This window comes from Mustelus asterias, unplaced genomic scaffold (assembly GCF_964213995.1).
Source record: "Mustelus asterias unplaced genomic scaffold, sMusAst1.hap1.1 HAP1_SCAFFOLD_1450, whole genome shotgun sequence".
Lineage (NCBI taxonomy): Eukaryota > Metazoa > Chordata > Chondrichthyes > Carcharhiniformes > Triakidae > Mustelus > Mustelus asterias.
In genome coordinates, this window is record NW_027591395.1 from 8,312 (window position 1) to 34,714 (window position 26,403).

Sequence of the window (26,403 nt, forward strand, 5' to 3'; positions counted from 1 at the left end):
TGCTGAATTAAAAGACCTTTGGTGCTTCTGTCACCCAAAATGATGATGTGGAGATGCCGGCGTTGGACTGGGGTGAACACAGTAAGAAGTCTCACAACACCAGGTTAAAGTCCAACAGGTTTATTTGGTAGCAAATACCATAAGCTTTCGGAGCGCTGCTCCTTCGTCAGATGGAGTGGAAATGTGCTCTCAAACAGTGCCCAGAGACACAAAAAATCAAGTTACAGAATACTAATTAGAATGCGAATCCCTACAGCCAGCCAGGTCTTAAAGGTACAGACAATGTGGGTGGAGGGAGCATTAAACACAGGTTAAAGAGATGTGTATTGTCTCCAGATAGAACAGCTAGTGAGATTCTGCAAGTCCAGGGGGCAAGCTGTGGGGGGTTACTGATAATGTGACATAAATCCAACATCCCGGTTTAGGCCGTCCTCGTGTGCGGAACTTGGCTATCAGTTTCTACCCAAAATGATGCCATGGGTCTTGATCAAGCTGGGCTCCCCCCTCAGCTTATTTAGCATGTTAGTACTGACACAAGCTGTGTCCTCTGCATTTTTGTGGGATAAGATTTTTTATTTAAGTTGCTCTGTTGTCAGTGATGAATCATTATAACTTCAAGCATGTAACGCCTTGGTGTTTCCTTCACATCAAAGTCTAATTTAGCTTTACTGTTCAAATCCCATTAATGCGAACATTTCACTTGCTGCCCTTTAACAATGCTGGACCTGATTGATTGAAGTTAGAAATTAACTTCCAGACTCGAGTACAAACTGTGAAATACTGAGGGGCTCTTTGAACTATAACATCATCAAAACCGTTCAGAAATGAGTTTTCTTTAATGGGTGGCCTTGGATTTATTGGATGTGTTATTAGATTGTCACCAAGTTGCTTTCATCTGAACAGATGCAGACAAGCGTATTAAAGTGGCTAATCCTGTGGTCGAAATGGATGGTGATGAGATGACCCGCATCATCTGGGAGTTTATCAAGGAGAAGGTAGGACCTTTGCTCTGGCTTCATCTTTGGCCCTGGTGATTATTAATTTATTAGTAACTTATTAGAGGTGAAGAGCTTCAGCATGTGCTGAAGACATACAAATGTCCCCATGATGTGCTGGAGGGTATACCATTGTTCTAACAATTGGTATTAGCAACCAAATAAGGAAGTGCTACAGTGTGCACACAATAGATAACCTTTTGCCCACATCTTGAGTTTGCCATGGCCAGGCATTTGTAGCTGGGCAGGACATGCTTCTAGATTCTTGTGGCGTTTCATGTTGGAGCAGGAAGAGGTTGAGTTGGGAAGAGGTAAAGCGGTGAAGTGGATAAGAATTTTAATGGAGGATTTGAGCATGGGTGATGGGTGAGCAGTATTTGGTGACGATGGGATAGGGACAGTAGAGGTTTGGATGAGTGGAGGTTTATGGGAGAGGCAAGGTTAGCCATGGGAACTGTTAGAATGTTGATTCTGAAGGTGAAAACGACTGAGGGTTTTAGTAAATCTGCTGAGGCAGAGAGCGAAATAAGCCTGGAGATTAGGGAGCCTTTCTGATGGAGAAGGTATTGGGTGAGAGCTCAACCCAGAGTCAAATAATACGCTTGACGCCTTATTGATAGGCGTAACAGCTCAAAGGGCTGAATTATCTACCATTGCTCAAGTCCTATGTCCCAAAGAGAACTAGATAAATACACGAATGGGGAAAGGGCGAAGGGGGAGGGCAGTAACTAATTGGTTAGCTCTTTCAAAAAGCTGGCACTGGCACAATGGGCTGTATGGCCTCTTGTCTCCGCAATTCTAAGCAGACAAGAGGCAGTGGAAGATGTTGAGGTATCAACTCATTTATGACATTAAAATGGTTTTCAACAGGGTTTGGTGTATAATCAATATTGGTCGATTATACACTATCCCCAGATAAAACATTTTAAATTATTCCTGCCATTGGTAATTGAGTCAAGATGTGCAGTGTTTTCAGTTTGTTTCTTGTTTCTTGCCTTTGGTATTTTAAGTAATTCCCTCCATTTCAATAGTGACTTCACTTCAACAAAAGTGCTTTTAATAGCTGTGAAATGTTTTATGATGCCCTGAGGTTGTGACAGGTGCTATATAAATGTAAGTATTTTGAGGCCAGTTACCTAGTGCAGTAAATCAAATGGCCTGCTCTCTAACTGCTGTTGGAAGTTGCTGAAATACATTTAACATCTGGCATTAGCCATACAATGTTGCATATTTGATTTCAACAACTATCTGGCCACATCCAAAGCTCTTCCAACAATCATTCACCACTGAAGTCCTCAACTTTATTAACATTTGTCCAAAATATCTAATTTCAGCTATTGATACCCTTGGATACCATTACTTTGGCTTCAGACTGTGGACGCTATTGGGTCATACACTGAGCTTACTTTCCTCCTAGCTTTGTACTGTCAGTTGATGCGTTACGCTGTTCCCTCATCTGAACCATTGCTGTAGTTTGTAAATAGCTTGACCCAAGCACTGAGCCTTGTGGCACATCATTAATGACACCCTGCCATCATCATCTGATTGGCTCCTACTGATTTCTTTCAGTTTAACTAGTTCTATATCCATTCCCCTGATGTTCCCTAAACACTATAAACAGCATCTCATGGGGGCATCTTATCAAATGCCTGCTGGAAATCCAAATATACCATATCTAGAGATTCTCATTTGACTACTTTACTAATTACACCCCCTTGAAACAATGTCGATTCTGCCTAATCAGTGATTTATCCAAGTGCCCTGTTACCATGTATTCGATAGATCCTAACATTTTATCTGCTACTTATGTCAGGCTAACTGGCCCACAGCTTCCTGCTTTTTATCCCATCTTTGAATGGCGGAACTAAATTGCTACCTTTGTTCCAGAATGTAGGGAATTCTGAATGATCACAACCAATGCGTCCAACATCTCTGAAACCAACTCTTTAGACATCCTAGCGTGAAGGCCACCAGGTCCAGGGAGTCTTTTGTTTTCAGTATTCTTTCTTTGCTACTGCTTTTCTCCCTCATTCGATCATTAGTTCTGCATAACTTCGTGTTTTTGTCTTTTCTTTGTGAAGGAGGCATTTTCTTTTAGTATCTGCTGTTTCCTTAATCCCCATTATAAATTTTCCACTATCTGCTTGTAAGGTACCCAAACATTTATGTTTGATAATCTTGCCTTTTGCATACTTGTAACAGCTCTTGCAATGAGTTTTTATATTTTTGCTGATTTGTCATTTTATTTTTCCCTCTAAATTTCATTCTTGCTTAAAAAGCCCCCAATCCTCAGGCTGACTACTCTTTAGCAACGTTGTAAGCCAGTGTTTATTGTATGTACTTTTAATTCCTCTAGTGGACAATGGCTGCACTACTGTGCCAGTGGGGTGTTTGTTCAACGGAATGATTTATTGTAAATTATGAATTGTTTCAAATATGCTTATGTTAATCTGCCATCATATCTTTGAATCTAACTTCCCAATTTACCTATTTACCTCCTTCCACTGGTGCATCTCATCCCAACCATACATCTATAATCACCTTTCTTTAAATTTTAAGACATTAATCATAGAATCCCTTCAGTGCGGAAGAAGGTCATTTGGCCCATTGAACCTGCACTGACAATCCCACCCACTGTAACCCCACTTGTTTACCCTGATAACTCCCTGACGCTAAGGGGCAATTTAGCATGACCAGTCAACCTAACTGCATATCTTTGGACTGTGGGAGGAAACTGGAGCACCCGGAGGAAACCCATGCTGACACCAAGGAGAACGTGCAAACTCCACACAGATACCCAAGGCCCGAATTGGGTATCTGTGAAGCAGCAATGTTAACCACTGTGCTGCCCATGTTAGTTTTGGAATTAACCACATCACTGTGCAACTGTTATCACTCTTTTCGTTCTCTCCTCCCCCTCCCCCCTTCCCAAAAATCCTATAGTAAAATTACAAGATGGCTAATTAATGTCTTAGTACACAATGTTAAATCTAGGATTCCAATCTGCTTCATGAGCTCTTGTAAGCTAATTCTCCATTTGGTTTGTCCAGCCTATACGAAGATTACACTAGGATTATTGAATGCTCTCCAGTGATCTCTGACCAACAATGATCACTGTTTGGTGCCTGTAAACTACACCCACTGTAGTATTTTTGTCCTTTGTTGCTACTTGGCTCTGCCTATACTAATTCCACATCCTGATTTGATCCTTTCCCTGTCACACGTTTAAATCATCCTTTATTAGGGCTACAATACCTTTTCCATTTTCCCATTTAACTGGAATATTTATTTCCAACTTTGGTCATCCTGTAACCATGGGCGAGATTCTCCGACCTCCCCACTGCATTTTTTCTGTTGACGGGAGTTGGCGCATTGTTTTCCAGAATTCTTTGGTCTCGCTGCTGTGAATGGGAATTCCCATTGATGTCACCCTACGCTGGCAGGAAACCCATGGGTGGGGGTGCACTGTTAGAAGGCAGCTCACCACCACCTCAAGGGCAACTAGGGATGGGCAATAAATGCTGGCCAGCCAGCGTCGCCCATGTCCCATGAATGAATTTTTTAAAAAAATGAACGGCCAGGGAATTCCCCAGCCTATGTCTCAATAATTTACAGTTCAAACCCTGTTTATCCCTGTCATTCATTCATTTATCTGTTACAATAATGTTCATGTGTGGCACAGTTAATTTTAAATGGATTAGTGTCTCAAAATGGAAAATAATAGTTTAATGTATTGTGGGTACCTTTAGGCAAGTAGGCATTGGGTGTTGGCAGAACCTTCCATTGCTGCGAGATAATTATTGGATTGCCAGGAGATTGATACTGGCCTGATTTTTAAATAGTGAACTAATCTGGCGTAGTTTGAAGGATTCATTAAAACTAAGCATGAATTCTTATTTAAGTGGTGGTTTAAAAAAAAGTTGGTTTCCATCTATCTTTTTGTAGGAAATGCTAAATTTTGTGAAGCTTCTGTAGTTTGCACTATTTGTGCAAGATTTCAGGACTTTTCAATTTTCTAATTTTCAATTTGCTGTTCATACGTGCAAGTTTGTCTCCCTATTATAAAAGTTGTAACCCCTTTCAACAGAGGCAACTAAAGACTTATTACAGCTGGATATGAGGTTTTTCAAGGTGGAAGGACAATTGCAGAGGTTTAGGGCAAAGTTCTCAGCAGGACCAAGGTAGCTAAAACTACTTGTCTCAGTATTTAGATGCAGAGTGGATGGAGTGTGAAGGGATTGGCTGAGGACATTTAAGAATTGGCGTGGCCTGGCCAGATTTAGACTAAGATGAGGATTTTGAATTGAATGTGTTAGGAGGGCAGGGAACAGTTGATGGCAGTGGGCTGATGGAAGAGGAGTGCTTAAGACAAATATGTGAAACAAAGTTTTGGAAAGCGGTAAATGTTTTAAAGAAAGTAGCCATCTTTTAGAATAAAGGTGTGGAAAAATGTTTCAATGATGGGAGGAGTGGTTTGGCATGTTTAGCTGTGAAAATAAATACCTGGATAGGATGTGGCTGGTTTAAAATTCAGTCCAGAACATAATGCCAAGACTGCACATGATACAGTTTTAACCAGCACGTAGTTGGAAAAGAGAATAGTTGGGGGACAGCATGTACTAAGGCCTTCGTATTCCAAACAATTATTTTGTTTTTTTGTTCAACTTATTAAATTTTAATCCACTATCATTAGTTTTTGCATATTATTGCAATTTTGCAGTTTTTCAAAACTGCCTTCCTACAAATGGATAGGACTGTAGTTGAACAGTCAGCTTGGGTATGTCACTTTTTAATACCCTGCTGCATACTGTATGAAAGGATATTTAACACTCAGCAATGCTACTAGTAGCTGGGGCTGGGACTAGGCTTTAATGTCTGTGGGTACGGATCATAAATCTCTATTTTCTTAACCAAGAAAATACATCCATTGGAATGGCGGATGATGGCCCTGTCATTTTCGGTCGAATTGCGAGTATTAATCAATCTGTTGACATGGTTTGAAGGAAAGGATGTTATACTCTTGCTTTGAAATTGTTGCAAGGCTTCTTGCTGACGTAATCTTTCACAAGCCTGAGTATATTATTTATCAGAAACTTGTTTCTGCAGCTCATCCTTTCCAACGTTGATGTGGAGATGAAGTATTATGATCTGGGCTTGCCACATCGAGATGCCACTGATGATCAAGTTACTATCGACTCTGCACTTGCAACCCAGAAGTATCACGTTGCGGTCAAGTGTGCCACAATCACTCCTGATGAGGACCGAGTAGTGGGTAAATGTTTTAAGTTTATTTATTAGTGTCACAAATAAGGCTTACATTAACACAATGAAGTTACTGTGAAAATCCCCTAGTTGCCACACTCTGGCACCTGTTTGGGTACATTGAGGGAGAATTTAGCATGGCCAATGCACCTAACCAGCGCGTCTTTCGGACTGTGGGAGGAAACCGGAGCACCCGGGGGAAACCCACGCAGACCCGAGGAGAACGTGCAAACTCCACACAGTGACCCAAGCTGGGAATTGAACCCAGTTCTCTGGCACTACAGGCAGCAGTGCTAACTACTGTGCCACCGTGCCGCCCATAAATGTTCTCTCATCCTTCAGTTTAAGTTGTTTATATTAAATCCAGTTAAATATTAATCTATTCATGTTGAAATCTGATATCGTAATGCCAAGAAAATAACAGTTTGTTTGTTCTTGGATGCTCACAATGTTCACAATTATAGTCCATCCCAACTGTTTTTGAACAGTTCAAATTGCAGTGTACCTCTGCCAGTGTTGCAATTATTAAGGCCTCTTGATTCAAACCCAACTCCAGAAGCTTGATTGCGTAGCCCAGGTTGACTGCAGTATGGAAGGAGTGCTACACTGTCCAAGGTATTCTCTTGATGAGATGTTATACTGTCTTTTTGACTCTTTGAAATGAATATGAATGTAAAAGTGTTTCTATTTGGACAAGAATTCTCCTGAATTCCTGATCCATACTTATTACGCTACCATTTTAAAAAAATTACCTAATTTTTTAATCTCTCTGTTTCAATGATTGCACTTCATTTGATTGAAATGTTTTGGGATATCCTAGTCAGCTGTGAACCCCAACAGAATTGATTTAGGTTCCAATCTGAAATATCATTGATTAGTTACATAGAATCTAGGTATGCATGTGACTGGAGGTATATTGAAACCGCCATGTGCATGAATATCTGTAAGTACCGGGATGCCACCAGAAGTCAAGGGTATTTAACTTGGGCAAGATGAACTGAGAACTTGGACTTTCCTTCCCCCAATCCTGATTAGTGATTGCCCACTCACCAATGGACCAAAATGTTGCTGGTACCAGCAGCTGCAACAGAATGAGCATGTGCACTTCTGATGATGCTCTCAATCTAGGAAAAATATATACTTGATTATTAACAAGTCTTGACCAGAAAGGTAACTAATGATCAGAAGTAAAATAAGGTACAAAAATTATTTTAAATTTTAATATTTGATTGGAAGTATGGTGCATAATGAAAATTCAGATTGGTGGAAGGGAGTAACCTGCATAACTACAGATCATAAATGAGGGTAACTAATCTAAATAAGTTTATTTAAAAAAGTGTTGGTGATAAGGCACAATTTACAAATGGATCTACGAGAGAACTACTTGACCATGCTGTATAATCATTGCTGGGGTGTAAGGTTCCACTTAAAGAACGTAGCAAGTTCATTATCTAAAGATACACCTGCACTTGCAGCATCTTCCGAGAGTGATTAGCCTCTGGGACTTGCTACCTGAAGGAGTCGTCATGTCTTGAAAGAGCAAGGTAACTATAAGGCAGATGGACATGCTGATGGAGGTGGATATACACCCCAGCCTAACCTGGCCTGTTCCGTAAATTCTGTTACTCAATGTAACTTGTCTTGGCAATGTGGAGGAGTTTATTTGTATCAATTCGGCAATTTTAGTGTGAATGCAACTTGAATCCGGCGGTCTGATCGTGATCTGAAACTGGACAAAAGTTTCCTTTTGACTTCAGTCAGTTTGGATCTTCACAGTGCATTCTCACTGCCAAATTTGCATCATCGCAAGCTTTCTCCAGTTAAACTGAGTGACTGCATTACAACACTTCAGATGTCTTTCCTTTCGGTCTCTTTTCAACTTGTCAAATGATTTGCTTTCCTAGAATTTAAACTGAAGAAAATGTGGAAGAGTCCAAATGGTACAATCAGAAACATCTTGGGTGGCACAGTCTTCCGTGAGCCAATTATCTGCAATAACATCCCTCGACTTGTTCCTGGTTGGTCTAAACCCATCACCATTGGCAGACATGCACATGGTGATCAGGTATGTATTGTTCCTTGGTTACAAAGTGACTTTAAGCTTTTTTAATTAGGACACAGTTGTTTTGTAAACTTTAAATGGGACTAGTTTATTGGTGACTATCATTTTTTTCTGGGCAGGATTTGAAGGCATTTTCAATGCATTTTATGATAGTGATACCACTAGGTGATGACTTTTCATAACTGCTTGTGGCTTGAAATTCCTTCCTATTATGATCATTGCCATGGTGAAGTGCACATTAATGTGAAATAACTTCCATTGCTCGTTTCTAATTAGAGACTAGAGTTCAAAAGTTGCTTTTGGGTATGGCAGGTTAGCTTGTCCCTAATTCCTGGTAGATACCTACATTTCCTACAACGGTGGTTTTGGAATGAGTTGGTAGGCTTCTTGAAGGGAACAGGTGCATGCGCTCTATCTGCAATGCCCGATAATTAAACTATAGGCTGAATAAGTGAGAATAGCCCTGAAAGTCAGTGACAACAAAAACAGAAAATGCTGGAAAATCTCAGCAGGTCTGACGGCATCTGTGGAGAGAGAATAGAACCAACGTTTTGAGTCGGGATTCTCTCTCCACAGATGCTGTCAGACCTGCTGAGATTTTCCAGCATTTTCTGTTTTTGTTTGATTCCAGCATCCGCAGTATTTTGTAGAAAGTCAGTGAGCTTGGGCGAAGATGTTGCAGTGCGTTACTGTCCAGATTAGTTAGCTAGGTTTTACCAAGAACCTTTCAGTGCCTTGCAATCACTGAGTTGATCAAACACCACCTGCTTGAAGTAGGCCTCCTGAAGTGTTCATCATTTTAGCATCACATGCTATCTGATGTTTGTGATCCTCTGTGCAGGGTGGCTGTTCCAAATATTGGTTAACCTCTGTCAGGTATTGAGGGCGGCATGGTGACACAGTGGTTAGCACTGCTGCCTTACAGCACCAGGGACCCAAGTTCGATTCCTGGCTTGGGTCACTGTGTGAAATCTGCACATTCTCCCTGTGTCTGCGTGGGTTTCCTCCTGCAGTCCGAACGATGTGCTGATTAGGTGTGTTCGCCATGCTAAGTTCTCCCTCCGTGTACCCGAACAGGTGCCGGAGTGTGACGGCTAGGGGATGTTCACAGTGATAATGCAAGTCTACTTGTGACGCTAATAAATAAACTTTTTAAAAAAGTTGTGAAGCATTGACCTGGCTTCTGCAGGATATGGCATTGTATATTGTATCTACTTAGCTGTTTGGGTCTGACTGAAATTATTTCATCTGAACAGCAAGGATTGTTATGTACCTGCTGACTCATTGGCTAAGCTAATACAACATGCTCTGTTGGTATATCAAATGTAGCATTAATTGTTTTGTATTGTGTTCTGGTCAGACTGAAAGAAATAATTTACAGTTGCGGTCTAAGTAAATAAACTCTAATTACTCAAGATTACAGGTCAAAGTGGGTGGCAAACTGCTTTTGGCTTTGTGATGCTGGAAATTTATATAGTTGAAGTGCACACATTCCTTTTATTGTCCTAGTTTAAATCTAATCTGCTTTGGTTGCCCTGCTGTTGGTCCATGCCTTTTAAGCATTGATTAGTGATTCCTTTTTCCTGTCTCTTGTGGGTCAGACATCTGTTCCAGGCTGGGGAGGAACTTTCTGTGGGAGGGGGTAAAATCCAGTGGTTGTGGTCCATGTAGGTACAATAACATGGGCAAGATGAGGACAACGTTTCTGCATAGTCAGTATGAGGAGTTAGGCACCAAATTAAAGAGCAGAACCTCATAGATAGTAATTTCTAGATTATTACCTGAGCCATGTGCAACCTGGCATAGGGGACACAAGCTTGAAAATTAATGCACAGTTCAAAGACTGGTGTGGGAGAAGTGGGTTCCAGTTGGAGAGAGACTGACACCAGCACTGGGGAAAGTGGAATCTGTACTATTGGGACAGTTGATCTTTCTCTACACCCTAGCTATGACTGTAACACTACATTCTGCACCCTCCTTTCCTTCTCCCCTATGTACTCATGAACAGTATGTTATGTCTGTATAGCGTGCAAGAAACAGTATCCCAATACATGTGACAGTAAATCAAATCAAGCCATGCTTGGGCTGATGTTCTACCAAGCTGCATAACTAGGGAATTAGAGAGAGTTTTAAAATAAATAGTGGGGGGAAGGGATCAAATTTGTGGGGAGTAGCGAGATGGGTGCTAATATGGGAAATGATAAACAGACCATGACTGGCAGGGGCAGCATACAAATCCTGAACTGATAAAAACAGAAATAAGTACAATCTGATATCCTGCAGCCATGTCTGTTGTGGCTAACATAGACTGAGACCTATTGAATATTAAAGGTTATGTGACATTTAGAAAAGACCGGAAATTGAAATTGGGTGGAGGGGTGACTCTGATAATTATTGATGGTATTAGTACATCAGAAAAGGATGACTTAAGTTCATGAGACCAGGATGTCGAAGCAGTTTGGATTGAGATGAGAAATGATAAAGGCAAGAAGTCACTTGAGAGTTGTGTACTGGCCCCCTAATTTTAACTGTATGATAGGACAAAGTATAAAAGAGATAATGGAAGTTTGTCAGAAAGGTACTGTGATCATGGGGGATTTTAATCTATATGTAGATTGGAACGATCAGATGGACAAAAGTAATGTAGATTAGTTCATAAAATGTTTGCAGGATAATTTCTTAGAACACCACGTTCTGGAGCCAACCAGCGGGCAGGCTATACTAGACCTGGTATTGTGCAATGAAATGGGATTAATGAATAACCTCATAGTGACTGCACCCCTAGGTGACAGTAATCATAATATAATTCAATTTTGCATTCAGTTTGAGGGAGAGAAGAATGTGCCCAAGAAGGGCAACTGCAAGGCATGAAAGCAGAACTAGCTAAAGAGAACTGGAAAATGTGCTCGAATGATAGATCAACAGATGTTGGAATATACAGATATTTCAATGAGAAAAAATCGCAACAGAAGGGCCCATCATCTACGGTGAACTAAAAAAGTTAAAGACGATATTAAACTTCAAAGAAAAGGCATATACTTGAGCAAAGGTGAGTGGCAGGTTAGAAGATTGGAAAGAACATCAAAAACCTCAATGGCAAACATTGAGGAGGAAAAGCTAGAACGAGGCTGGACAGTAAGAATTTCTATAGTTAACAAAGTGAGACAAAGTGTCTGGGGAATTGATAATGGAAAGAAGGGTGATGGTAGATGAATTAAATGGGTATTTTGCAACAGTCTTTGTTATAGAGAACACAAGTAGCATCCCAGAAATAGCTATAAATCAGGAAATGGGAGGGAGGGACCTGTGGGAAAATTGCAATCACTGTGGAAGTGGTATTAAGCAAATTGGGTGTGCAGGACTGACAAATCTCCTGGTCCAGATGGATTTCTCAAAGGGTTTTGAAAGAAGTGACTAATGAGCATTGATGCATTGGTTTTAATTTTCCAACAATCCCTAGATTTTGGGAAAGTTCCACTAGATCGGAATATAGCAAATGTAACTCCTTCTTTCAAAAAAGGAAGAGACCAAGCAGGAAACTATAGGTCAGTTAGCCTAACATCTGTCATCAGGAAATGGCACGTAAAGGCAATCAGGCGGAGTCAGTATGGTTCCGTGGAAGGGAAATAGTGTTTAACCAATTCACTGGGAGTTCTTTGAAGGAATCACGTGCTGTGGATAAAGGAGAACTGGTGGGTGTACTGTAAGATTTCTAGAAGGCATTTGAAAAGTTTGTGGCATAAAATAAAAGCTCATGGTGTAGAGAGTAATATTTTGACATGGATTGAGGATTGGTTAGCTAATAGGAAAGTTGGGATAAATGGATCTTTTTCTCGTTGGCAGGATGTGACAAGTGGTGTGCCATGGATCAGTGTTGGGACTTCAAGCTTTTATTTATATATGACTCTGAAAGGACTGGTTGCTAAATTTGCTGACGACAGATAGGTAGGAAAGTAAATTGTGACGGGAACATAAGGAGACTACGAAATAGATAAGTTAAATTTGGCAAATGGAGTATAATGTGGGCAAATGTAGAATGGTCCATTTTGGCAGGAAGAATGAGAAGTTTGTAATCGAAATGGATGCAGAGCTCAGAATCGGAGGAATTGATGTCTTCATGTATGAATCACGAGGCTGGTATACAGCTACAGCAAGTAATTGGGAAGGGTAATAGAATGTTTATCCTGGGGGGAATTGATTACAGAAGTATGGAGGTTATGCTTCTGTTGTGCAGGACATTGATTGAGACTACACTCGGAGTATTGTGTACAGTACTGGTCTCATTTAAGAAAAGATCTAAATATATTAGAAGCAGTTCAGACAAGGTTTTCTAGACTAATGCCAGCAATTGGGGGGGGGGGGATTGTCTTATAAGGAAAGGCTGGGGAGGTTAGGTTTGGAATTTAGAAGAATAAGAGGCGACTTGATCGAAACCTTCAAGATCCTGAGGTATTGACAGGGTAGATGTGGAGAGGATCTTTCATCTTGTCGGTGAATCCAGAACTGAGGATCACTGTTTTAAATAAAAAGAGTTGCTCATTTAAAACAAATGAAGATAAATATTTTGAGGGTGCTGAGTCTGGAATACTCTTCCTCAAAAGCAGAGCCGTTCAATATTTTTAAGGCAGAACGATATAGATTATTGAACAAAGGGGTGAGAGGTTATTGGGGGTAGGCAGGAATGTGGGGTTGAAGTTACAAACAGATCAGCCATGATTTTATTGAATGGTGGAGCAGGCTTGAGGGGCTGAATGGCCTACTCCTGCTCCTACTTTGTATGTTTTATTAATGCCTTGAAGCAGGCTGGGCTATGGTTGCCCCTTCCTTTTAATAAATGTAATATTCTTCACCCTCTTTGCTTAAGGAATTAGTTAGCACATTAGTTTTATATTTGGGTGTGGTGGTTTTTCAATTCGAGTCCCATTATTCATTTTATTACAGTCCCATCATGGCGTTTCTCCTCTCGTTCTGTACCACCTTTCTCTATACGCGGAGTAAAATGCTCCTTTCTTTACTGTAGGGCTACTACGGTATTGTGCATGCTTGTGATTAACTTTTGTCTTTTTTTCCCTCCAGTACAAAGCTACGGACTTTGTGGTGGGCAAGCCTGGTAAATTCAAGTTGGTCTTCACTCCAAGAGATGCTGGTCCTGCCAAGGAGTGGGAGGTGTATGACTTTCCTGGAGGTGGTGTCGGAATGGGCATGTACAACACTGATGAGGTGAATCCAGAGATCCCCATGTATAATTTCTCAACTTCTAAGTATTGGGAAAGCTTGCTGCTTAAATGGAGAGGGCAGGAGGATAAGAGGAAATGAATCAGCCATGTTATTCATGAGGAACTACAGAATCCTTACAGTGCAGGAGGAGGTGGTCATTTGGCCGCCCATCAAGCCCACCCTCCCCAAATCCCTGTAACCCCATGCATTTACCATGACCAGTCCACGTAACCTGCACATCTTTGGATTGTGGGAGAAACCCAGAGCACGCAGTGCGACCCACGCACTCTGATAACGTGCAAGCTCCACACACAGTCACCCAAGGCTGGAATCGAACACGGGTCCTGGTGCTGAGGCAGCAGTGCTAACCACTGTGCCACTGAGGTAACATTTGCAAAAGATTTTACAGCACAGAAATAGGTCATTCATTGCCATTTGTGGAGCATAAACATCACAGGTGTCCTTCCGCTCGATCAGCATTTCATTTTCTTGTAGTCAGAGTCAGAGGTTTACAGCATGGAAACAGGCCCTTCGGCCCAATTTGTCCATGCCGCCTTTTTTTTAAAGCCCTAGTTGCTGAGTTACTGCTTTGTTTCAATTATAAGTTCCACATTCTGACCCATCTGTAAGGGAGTTCCTCCTGAACTCCCTATTTAAGTCATTGGTTTATAAGGATATTGACACAGGAGTGGACCTTTTGACTTTGTTCCTATGCAATATCTGCCTCAATTTAACCTTCCTCACTTCCCCATTGACGTTGGAGACAGTCCGGAGAAGGTATACTCAGTTTACTCTGGGTATGGAGGGAATTTCTTTGGAGGAGAGGTTGAGTAGGTTGGGCCTGTACTCATTGGGGTTTAGAAGAATGAAAGGTGACCTTGTTGAGATGTACAGGATTCTCAGGGGGCTTGACAGGTAGATGGTGAAAGGTTGTTTCCTTGTGGGCGTTTAGGACCAGAGTACATAATTTGAGTAAGGGTTACCCATTTTAAGACATGTAGAGGAATTTCTTCCCTCGGGTGTGTCGTGAATCTGTGGAATTCTTTACCGTAGAGGCTGGGTTGTTAAGTATGCTCAAGGCAGAGATGGACAGATTTTTAATCAATAAGGGATTTTAAGGATAAGGTGGGAAAGTGGAGCTGAGGATTCTCATATCGGCTCAATTGTGATCTCATTGAATGGTGGAGCAGACTCGATAGGCCAAATGGCTGCATGCTCCTACATTGTTTGGTCTTGCCTGCTCCCCAACCCTCTTGATTTTTGTAGCCAAAAATCTGTGTATTCTCAACAATGGACCATCCACAACCTGAGCAGGCAGTTTCACGGATTCGCATCCCTCTAAGTGACGCTTCTAATCTCAGTTCACAGCGATTGACTCCATGTTCTAGGTTCCAGCCAAGGGAAACAGCTTGTTTCTATCCTGTCGAGCCTTTTCAGAATTTTATATTTTTCAACTTTCCATTTTAACTCTCGGCAAAATTTATTCAGCCTCATCGGACAGCCCTTTCATTGCAGCTGCCAATCTACTGAACCTTTGCTACATACCCACCAATATCCTTCATTTGACATGAAATGCGTTGCATCAAAGGCTGTTAATTGTAGCGGATGGACATATTGTACTCCAGTCCCCTTGCAATAAAGGCCAGTATGCCATTTACCTTCCTAATACCTGCAAGCTGGCTTGTGTTCCTTGTATGATTGCACCCAAGTTGCTGAAAATGAGCATTTGGAAGTTTCATACTTGTTAAAAATGTGGCTGGATGACCTTAAGGATAAAACATTTGTGGAACCTTGTGCAAGTAATAAGAATTTTGAGTCTGCAGATTCAGGAGATGTGAAATTAAAACTGGCAGCAGTACAGATGGCACATGCTCCCTTCTGGACATGCTTCCATTTTGCTCTGACAAAGGGTGGGGAATGACCCTGAAACTTGACGTTTAGACACAGGCATTCCCAGTCCAACCTTCCAGTCCAAGTGACTTTTCTCTTGCTTTCTCCCCCTGCAGTCCATCAATGGTTTTGCTCACAGCTGTTTTCAGTATGCCCTGCAGAAAAAGTGGCCACTCTACATGAGCACAAAGAATACTATTCTAAAGGCTTATGATGGGCGTTTCAAAGACATTTTTGAGGAAGTTTTTCAGCAGTAAGTATTTGTCTCTTTCTGTCTTGCACTTGCATTAACCCAATAATTTAAAATGAAATGCATTAGAATTTAAAAATTTGAACATGCCTGGAGATGGAACACCTCAGTATTCCATAACCAGTGTATTTTATGTATGCAAATACTGTAATCCTAAACTGCCCAGTTGTCTTCTGGAAAAATCAGGGGAACAAAATGGAAGCATGTCCATATAATGTTTAAATGGGCCATAGTGTCATGTTTGAGTAGAGGTGGGTGATGCATGGATTGGGCAGAAGACTTACTGTAAAATTGATCTTTTGACTGCATGTAACTAGTTGCACTGTAATTAAAGTCATGGCCACTATTGGTTCTTGTGGCACTGATGTGCCTTTTTGACCCTCCCTACAGGAAGTACAAAGGAGACTTTGAGAAGGCTGGTATATGGTATGAGCATCGTCTCATCGATGACATGGTGGCTCAAGTACTGAAGTCTTCTGGTGGTTTTGTTTGGGCTTGCAAGAACTATGATGGTGATGTACAGTCTGATATTCTAGCTCAAGGTGATTGCCTGTTTCTTAATCATAAAAGATTCAGCCTTTTATTCTAAATGTTAGTTTTTCTATCCCTCTTAGAGGCATTAGAGTTCCCATCACCCTGGCTCTACTAGCTGAGTATGTGTTTCTACCTCTGTGAAAGTAAAATTGGAGGTGGTATATCATTTGGAAATGAATATTTTGGCAGCATTTGCTGTTTTGTAACTGTTACAATTATTGCCAAATAAGTAAGCAGAACTTGCAATTTTTCCAAAAAATAAATTCTTTTTTGCTTTTGATTTAAACCTGGATATAGAAATGAGGGTGAGTAATCTTTGATAATTTTTGCTTTTTAGGAAGTTGATTATCTGTCGCACTAGCTAAAGGGCTTTTCAGAGTTAGCCTTTTGCAAGAATAGTGTTGCTTTTTTTGTGTATCTCACATGCTTATAATTCCACTCGCACTCGATGGTATTAACAGAGCCAGTCCGAATTGCATTGTGCTGTTCTCGACAGCAGGCATGTGATATTCTGCACCTCAGTGGCACATGTATTAACTTTCTCATGCGTGGGACTTCAGAAGTTGTTGAATAATTGATATACAAACTGATAAATGTGTTCCTCCTTGCAAGCTTGCTGCTCTTCCTCTTCCTCTTTGCCCTGTTCAACTTAGAAACTCGTGAAAATGACAATTTTGGATAATTCCTAATTTATTAGACGTTGTGGACTGAAGAGTCATATGACCTCATAGTCATAGAGGTTTACAGCATGGATACAGGCCCTTCGGCCCAACTTGTCCATGCCGCCCTTTTTTAAAAACCCCTAAACTAATCCCAATTGCATGCATTTGGCCCATATCCCTCTATACCCATCGTACCGATGTAACTATCTAAATGCTTTTTAAAAGACAAAATTTTACCCGCCTCGACTACTACCTCTGGCAGCTTGTTCCGGACACTCACCACCCTCTGTGTGAAAAGATTGCCCCTCTGGACACTTTTGTATCTCTCCCCTCTCACCGTAAACCTATGGCCTCTAGTTTTAGACTCCCCTACCTTTGGGAAAAGATATTGACTAGCTGATCTGTGCCCCTCATTTTATAGACCTCTATAAGATCACCCCTCAGCTTCCTACGCTCCAGAGAAAAAAGTCCCAGTCTATTCAGCCTCTCCTTATAACTCAATCCATCAAGTCCTGGTAGCAGCCTAGTAAATCTTTTCTGCACTCTTTCTAGTTTAATATCCTTTCTATAATAGGGTGACTAGAATTGCACACAGTATTCCAAGTGTGGCCTTCCCAATGTCTTGTACAACTTCAACAAGATGTCCCAACTCCTGTATTCAATGTTCTGACCGATGAAACCAAGCATGCCGAATGCCTTCTTCACCACTCTGTCCACCTGTGACTCCACTTTCAAGGAGCTATGAACATGTACCCCTAGATCTCTTTGTTCTGTAACTCTCCCCAGCGCCCTACCATTAACTGAGTAAGTCCTGCCCTGGTTCAATCTACCAAAATGCATCACCTCGCAGTTGTCTAAATTAAACTCCATCTGCCATTCGTCAGCTCACTGGCCCAATTGATCAAGATCCCGTTGCAATTGGAGATGACTTTCTTCACTGTCCACTATGCCACCAATCTTGGTGTCATCTGGTGTCAACCTCGCAATGGTTGTTTCTCCACAGATTCTGCCTGACCCGTTGAATTTTTTCCACCATTTTCTATTTTCATCACAAGACATTGACTCTGATACTGTAGTAGTAATGCTAACTCAGCTGCATTTCTGAATCTAGTTCCTTATTTTAATTACTTGAGTATTCTTAGTTGTCTCCTGTGAATATAACTATAACCAAAACTTTCGATTAACTTTTGGTTTGTGGCATGTGCAAAAAAAAAGTAGGCTGTGCAAAGCAAAATCTAGTGATGAACATGGGCACAAAACAGTAAGAAAAGTAGCTCAACTGTTTAATGCATCTTTCTGGTGTGATAGAATGTTGTAGCCAAGTGCTCCATGTCTAAATTCTGCCAAAATTAATAAATCAGTCTCTTCAGCCTGCAGCCACCACGAGGATTGGCTGCAGTTTTCTTGGCTTGGGAGCTAGACTTACTCTCAGTGGCAGGAATTTAAAATAGTACAAGACAGGATTCATGCTGTAAACCCAGAGGACTTTTAACACCGACTTTCAACAGGCAAAGCCCACATGCTGCTGGTGTGTTGTGGTTCAGTGCTAACTGGCAAATGGGTTTAAGGGTTAACCCAAAAATGTCCTTTTCAGTAGAATCCTAATTGAAATAGCTAGGCTTGTTGCTTGCTTTGGTCCAAATTTGAGGATAAGCAAATCGAGTCAATAACATAATGCATGTACGTTCGCCACCCTGCATGCACATGGTTTTGAAGGCAGAACTGAGTTCAGTTATAGATTATTCAAGCTACTCAAATTGCTCCTGGTGTGATCCAAGCCACTCAATCAACCACCTGTTACGTTCTCGGGTATTTGACCAGAGGGGACTGGGGGGGAATAATAACGAGTGAAAAATCCTTGGAGGGAGGTGGTGAGGGAAGTGAACATAATACAATTGAAACCCATATTAAATTTTGAGAGACATACTTGAGGAGATTGCGGAGCCTTTGGCGATGATCTTTGCATCGTCGATGGAGACGGGAGAGGTTCCGGAGGATTGCGGATGTGGTCCCTATATTCAAGAAAGGGAACAGGGACAGCCCGGGAAATTACCGACCGGTGAGTCTAACCTCAGTGGTTGGTAAGTTGATGGAGAGGATCCTGAGAGACAGGATTTATGATCATCTAGAGAAGTTTAGTATGATCAAAAGTAGTCAGCACGGCTTTGTCAGGGGCAGGTCGTGCCTTACGAGCCTGGTTGAGTTCTTTGAAAATGTGACCAAGCACATTGACGAAGGAAGAGCGGTGGATGTGGTCTATATGGACTTCAGCAAAGCGTTCGATAAGGTCCCCCATGCAAGACTTCTTGAGAAAGTGAGAGGGCATGGGATCCAAGGGGCTGTTGCCTTGTGGATCCAGAACTGGCTTGCCTGCAGAAGGCAGAGAGTGGCTGTGGAGGGGTCTTTCTCTGCATGGAGGTCAGTGACCAGTGGAGTGCCCCAGGGATCTGTTCTGGGACCCTTGCTGTTTGTCATTTTCATAAATGACCTGGATGAGGAAGTGGAGGGATGGGTTGGTAAGTTTGCTGACGACACCAAGGTAGGTGGTGTTGTGGATAGTTTGGAGGGATGTCAGAAGTTGCAGCGAGACATAGATAGAATGCAGGACTGGGCGGAGAAGTGGCAGATGGACTTCAACCCGGATAAGTGTGTGGTGATCCATTTTGGCAGATCCAATGGGATGGAGCAGCAGTATAAAATGAAGGGTACCATTCTTAGCAGTGTAGAGGATCAGAGGGACCTTGGGGTCCGGGTCCATAGGACTCTTAAATCGGCCTCGCAGGTGGAGGATGCGGTCAAGAAGGCGTATGGCGTACTAGCCTTCATTAATCGAGGGATTGAGTTTAGGAGTCGGGAGATAATGCTGCAGCTTTATAGGACCCTGGTTAGACCCCACTTGGAGTACTGCGCGCAGTTCTGGTCACCTCATTACAGGAAAGATGTTGAAGCCATTGAAAGGGTGCAGAGGAGATTTACAAGGATGTTGCCTGGATTGGGGGGCATGCCTTATGAGGATAGGTTGAGGGAGCTTGGTCTCTTCTCCCTGGAGAGACGAAGGATGAGAGGTGACCTGATAGAGGTTTACAAGATGTTGAGGGGTCTGGATAGGGTGGACTCTCAGAGGCTATTTCCAAGGGCTGAAATGGTTGCTACGAGAGGACACAGGTTTAAGGTGCTGGGGGGTAGGTACAGGGGGGATGTCAGGAGTAAGTTTTTCACTCAGAGGGTGGTGGGTGAGTGGAATCGGCTGACGTCGGTGGTGGTGGAGGCAAACTCGTTGGGGTCTTTTAAGAGACTTCTGGATGAGTACATGGGATTTAATGGGATTGAGGGCTATAGATAGGCCTAGAGGTGGGGATGTGATCGGCGCAACTTGTGGGCCGAAGGGCCTGTTTGTGCTGTGGCTTTCTATGTTCTATGTTCTATGTTCTAAAATGAGAATCTAAGTCATTTACCTAGGTATAAGTTTATCCGGGAGGGATGAGCTGCTATGACTGGGTAAATAAACAGTGAGAAACATTTGAAATAACTCAATCTTCAAAAATTTCATTAAACTCAAAAACAAATTCAGCAAGAAAAATCCATCTGTGGCTTACCAGGAGAGTTAGCATTTTAGAGGACTCATAATGTTATGAAAATTAATAATAAGTCGAAGGACTGGGGTTACTTACCCAGTAAAAGTGACCAAAAATTCAACAATGGGGGGAAAAAGTAAAATTAAGTAAACTAGCCTGGAATATAAAAAGTAGCTAAAGTAGACATTGATTCCTTAGAGTCAGGAGAAATTATCATCGGTTGACTTCACAAGATCAATTGCATACGCGATAGAGGGTAACTAAGGATGAGAAAATTGAGCTAATCAACATCAGTGGAGTAAATATCTTGGAGAAAGCCAAGAGACTAAAAGTAGACAAATCACAGGCCCTGATAATCTGAGACAACTGCAGAAATGATGGATGCCTAAGTTGACTAGGTTGCTGGCATGAGTGTAATCCATGATAAGACTGAGTAAAATGGGCCAGTATTCTAGAAGAAAACATTTAAGATCCAGAAGTGGCTTAATAGGCTAGACACTATACCAAGGTTGGGGAATCTAGAACATCTGGACACAAGATAGAGTAATTATCCAGCTTTGAGCTGAGAAATTTCTTCGGGTTTGTGAATCTTTTGACAGTTCTCTATCCTAGAGAATTGTAAATTTTATCAATTCAAGATAGAGACTGATTTTTGGTCACTTGGATATCGAGATGAGAATGGGCTGGAAAGTGAAGGTGAGGTAGATTAGCCATGACTCTGCTGAATGATGGAGTAGGCTTGAGGGGCTATATGGTCTATTTATTATAAATATTTGTACATAATGTTGGACCCTGAACAAACGATGCTGGTCCCTTTTCATATGTGGAGTTTCTTTTTTCTTTGCCCTGCAGGATTTGGCTCTCTTGGCTTGATGACTTCTGTTCTGGTTTGCCCTGATGGAAAGACGATTGAAGCAGAGGCAGCCCATGGCACAGTTACACGCCACTACAGAGAACATCAGAAAGTAAGATTGAGACTGGTTACAGCTGTCTAAAATTTATGATGGGTCTTATCCTTTTGAAGATTATTGGGGATTTTTTTAGGTGGCAATCTGTCTAACTCGTGTGTGTACTTATCCAAATTATGTAATTGGGAGCCCATGTCCAATTCTCTGAGCAGTCTAAAGTGCCACAGCAGTTTTTTATAGGGGTGGAAGAAAGGCTGTGCATTTACTAAATCTTAAGCAAATGTTTCCTGCCCTCTAATTCCACTCTCTCGTCACTCTGCCAAGTAGAACTTGTGATTTGTTGATGTTTCAGATGTGAACTTCCTTCACCTCCAACACCACAATATAATATTTATCTTTCAATTGAGAGAAATCTGACTCCAATCATATGGAGTTGATTGCCGAAGTAATCTGCAGCCTGTTTTAATAGCGGGGGACCATTAGATGAGTCGGCAAATATTTTCAGCTAGTCACAGGAATAAAGTAATTAGAACCTTGAAGGAAACAAATTGAAGCCAAGTCCATAAATTGAAAAGGGAAATGAGCGGCGGCAGTGTGGCACAGTACACGAAATAGAAGCAGGAGTCAGTCACCGGGTCCTTCACGCCTGCCCTGGCCATTCAGTACAATCATGGCTGATCTATGCTGGCCTCCGCTCCTATGCTGTGCCGTTTCCCCATAGCCCTCTTCCCTGTCCCTCCACTCCAGAGACCCTCGATGGGCCGAATGGTGGCCTCCCTGCACTGTAAGGATTCAGCGGTTCTACTGGAAAGTACAATTTGATTTTTTTAAAAATATGGAGAAACGAGGGAGTTTGGACTTTTTTTTGTTGTGGAAGTAAATATAGACTTGATGTGCTTTGGCCTGTTTCTGTACTGTAATCTAATCCTATCCATTAACATGAGACTTTTTAAAAATGCACTATTCACTTAGTGAAAAACGGAACTTCATTTGGTCACAAAAGAATCAGTCTCCAAGGAGCATAGTCAGGCTAGTTGATTTCTACAATCCTGGTGTTGACACGGTCGCTCTGTGATTCTTGTGAATATACACATTTTTAATAGTACATTCTCTTGAGAATGTTTCTGAACAAGGTTGAATTTTAAAACCTTGGGCCCAGTTTAACTCTATGCTTGCAGGTATTATCTTTTCTAATTGAATTCACTGGTCTGACTCGGATTCTGGTTAAATCCACACTCCCTTTTTGTTTATTCAAAACTCATTTACCAGAGTTTTAATGTATAGATCGCTGCACTCTTTCATACAATGCAAAGCTGTGAAATATACATTTGTTACTGTGGGAATTTGGTATATAATAGAAAGCCATTGTATCTGTGCTAGCTCTAGAAACTACCCAATTCGTCAAGTACATATCTTTCCATTTTGAAAGTTTACTGCTCACCATCCTTTCAGTTGTAATGTTCCACATCTTAATTCATGGCATTAAGTTAAAAATAAATCTCCATTGCCCTCTGGTTCTTTTGCCAATTATGCTGGTCACTGACCAACCAACCATTCCCCCTATTTACTCTTTCAAATGCCCTCAGTCGCAATTTTGTTGTTTCATGGGATGTGGACATCACTGGCATTTGTTTACCATCTCTAATTGCCTTTGAACTGAGGGGCTTACTATGCCATTTCAGGTGGCAGGTTTTTGTATTGCTGTGTATTTAGAGTTGGCACGTAGACCAGACTAGGTAAGACGTAATTAGTGGAAGCAGATACGATAGTGATTTTTAAGGGGCGTCTTGACAAATACATGAATAGGATGGGAATAGAGGGATATGGTCCCCGGAAGGATAGGGGGTTTTAGTTAAGTCGAGTAGCATGATCTGTGCAGGCTTGGAGGGCCTAGGGGCCTGTTCCTGTGCTGTAATTTTCTTTATTCTTATGTGCTCACTGAAGGACATTAATGAACAACGTAGGATTTTGCAATTGATTCACCATTGAGATTAGCTTTAATGAATTCAATTCAGTTGCTGTGGTGGGAATTGAACCCATGTTCCCAGAGTATTAGCTTAGATCCCTGGATTACTGATCTTGTAACATTACCAGAATGAAACCACCTCTTCTAGGTGGTAGTTGTTGAGATGGTAATTTTGTTTGAGTTGCATCTCTGGTTTCACTCGTCAAATCTAAAATTTTGAGTCAAACTTCACTTTAGTGAAGGAGTGCTGCACTAATCAATTGGCAGGAATGGGCTAATCCTCTGTGTATTGCAGGGCAATCCTACCAGCACTAACCCCATCGCCAGTATTTTTGCTTGGACTCGAGGCCTTGAACACCGTGGAAAGCTGGATAGCAACCAAGACCTCGTCAGGTAAAACAGGCAAACATGAGTTGATGTTTTATGATGGACATGATGTGGAGATGCTGGCGTTGGATTGGGGTTGGCAAAGACTTGATTACGTGTAAAGACTCTTATTCCAACCATTCTTCACATTCCAATCTGTAATTAGCTTGCAATTGTATCTTTGCCTATATGCCACGTTTGTGAACTAACCTCTCCACTCACCTGATGAACGAGCAGCGCTCCGAAAGCTCATGATTCCAAATAAAGCTATTGGATTTTAATCTGGTGTTGAGACTTCTTGCCTTTATGGTGGAGACCAGGAAAAAAGTTGAGAATGGGATAAAATTTCATTTCATGTACAAAATTGTTAACTTTAAGTTGTTCCATGTCTTCCCTAACTGGGTTTGGCCTAGAGATCAGTAATCTGTTATAGCTGTTCCTCCAGGAGTTACGTAAAAGTTATTCCACCTCTACCACCTCATAATTGACAAGTTGAGGTTCCTTGTGTAATGATATGTGGATGAGGTCATGGACCTTTTTTAGCTGGGAATACTGACCCTATACTGACTTTAATTTGGGACACTGATGCAGTGATTCACTGTAGCACCTTTTCATTAATTCTGCCCTGGCAAGGTAACATTTTGTTAGGCATTTAAAATGCTGTCTCAAATGCCTCTTAACATTATTTTATTACTTCTATTTTTGATAAAGGTTTGCTCAGATACTGGAACAGGTGTGTGTCGAAACAGTTGAAAGTAATGTCATGACTAAGGATCTGGCTGGTTGTATCCACGGCCTCAGTCAGTAAGTTGAACTCTTAAGTACTGAGTTTAAAAGAGACTTAACTGTAAAATAAGCATCAAGTTATTCTGAGATAGACAAGGTGGGTTAGAATGAACTGATTGACCTGTGGGGGTCATGAGCCAAAAATAATGGTCTCTTATGTCCAGACTCAGGCTGTCACTTTGTTGGTTGGACAGGTTCCCATAGGTACAAGGCTCATGTCAAACGTGAGGAACTAGGCTGAAATGCAATTACTCAGTTTTAGTTTCGTTCCAAATTGAACTGGCAAGTCTGAACATGTGTAGATTGAAGGCCTGGGTTTGGGCTGATTAGGGGTATAGAGTAGCAAGTCTCTCAGAATACATAGAAACATAGAAAAACTACAGCACAAACAGGCCCTTCAGCCCACAAGTTGTGCTGAACACATCCCTACCTTCTAGACCTACCAATAAGCCTCCATCCTATTAAGAAACTCCTGGATGAGTTTAAAAGACTCTATTGAGTTCGCCTCCACCACCCCTGACGGCAGCTGATTCCACTCACCCACCACCCTCTGTGTGAAAAACTTGCCCCTAACATTTCCCCTGTACCTACCCCCCAGCACCTTAAACCTGTGTCCTCTCATAGCAGCCATTTCCACCCTGGGAAAAAGCCTCAGAGTCCACCCGATCTATGCCTCTCAACATCTTATACACCTCTATTGGGTCTCCTCTCATCCTTCGTCTCTCCAAGGAGAAAAGACCGAGCTCCCTCAGCCTATCCTCATAAGGCATGCCACTCAATCCAGGCAACATCCAAGTGGGCAGGATGAGGAAGCTAGTATCAAATATGTATTGATCCTGGGCTGGGAAAGGCCAGGTGTTATGGGAACTTGCCTCACTCACTGGTATTGTGGGGAATAGTTGTACTAGAACTGCATTAAAGTTACCTGGGCAGGTTGCAAGCAGGGCCTCAGCTAACTGAAAACCTGTTACCTATGCAGTTGCTATACAGACCAAGAAACTATTTTCCTTATATTGACATAATTAAGTATGGTTAATATCAGATAGGTTCCTAGATTTAATTAAAACTTGGTTTAATGGAGAGAACAAAATTTATTTTCCAACTCATTCATATGCCTTCCTTAATGTTCTACTTTTCCCCTCAGTGTACGATTGAATGAGCACTATGTGAACACTACTGATTTCCTGGATGCCATAAAGAACAACTTGGAAAAAGCCCTGGGCAAGAAGTAAACGGTTTTCATTTTACCTCATTTTTAACTTAAGACTAAGGTCACATCAAACGGAAGGAAAAAGCCAGTCAGTTTACTTATTTTTTTAAGTTTAAATTTATTAAGGATAAGATTTCCCAGCATGTCCTGGGAGGAAATTGTACAGAAAGGTTGGACTGATGCGGATTTTGTATTGTGAAACATTTCATTAAAATCTGTAATATATTTGTCACTAGGAATGAAGTTGGCATTAATTGACTAGCAATAAAAAAGAACCTTTTAATGTGCTCGTCTGTTGTGTGGCTATTACTTTCAATCAATCCTCAATCATCCCAAAGTTTCAAAAGCTTCAATGCCAGGGAGGTGTGCAGTACGATGTCTTGAGGTAAGCCAATATTTCACATGAAGCTCCTCTGAAACCTTTCTAGTTCCTGTCTGCTTCAAGATTGCCAAATGCTCATTGTGTGGGGCCGTTGCCCACTTGAGTGAAGTGGTGTGAAAGGTGATGTGAACATCCTCGAGTGCAGATTAGAATTGGCAACATAAAATAATATTGTATAAGACTTAGGGAGCTGGTGTAATAAATGGGTCAAGTAAATTGGGATATTAAGGCTCAAATGTTGAACACCTTGATCTGAATATTAATACCAATTGCTCATTTAGATGTAAAAATGAGGCCACAGGCTAATCCATTGCCATAATACAGGACCGGGGCAGGAT

General features: G+C 41.5%; 1 protein-coding gene across 1 annotated transcript; it reads left to right on the forward strand.

The window, feature by feature from the left end:
* Nucleotides 1-256: 256 nt before the first annotated feature.
* On the forward strand, nt 257-25,970 carry idh2 (isocitrate dehydrogenase (NADP(+)) 2). The gene is made up of 10 exons (XM_078206349.1): nt 257-995; nt 6,102-6,267; nt 8,162-8,322; nt 13,396-13,539; nt 15,543-15,679; nt 16,067-16,218; nt 21,300-21,412; nt 23,617-23,714; nt 24,399-24,491; nt 25,618-25,970. The coding sequence occupies exons 1-10, from the start codon at nt 945-947 to the stop codon at nt 25,703-25,705; spliced, it is 1,203 nt and encodes a 400-aa protein (XP_078062475.1). The 5' UTR covers nt 257-944; the 3' UTR covers nt 25,706-25,970.
* The last annotated feature ends 433 nt before the right edge of the window (nt 25,971-26,403 follow it).

Excerpts from the sequence above, each read along its gene's own strand:
- idh2 (XM_078206349.1), top strand. The coding sequence starts at position 945 with ATGGATGGTGATGAGATGACCCGCATCATCTGGGAGTTTATCAAGGAG. Across the intron at positions 23,715-24,398 it reads AGCAACCAAGACCTCGTCAG|GTTTGCTCAGATACTGGAAC; the intron begins GTAAAACAGGCA and ends TTTTTGATAAAG. Across the intron at positions 24,492-25,617 it reads TGTATCCACGGCCTCAGTCA|TGTACGATTGAATGAGCACT; the intron begins GTAAGTTGAACT and ends TTTTCCCCTCAG.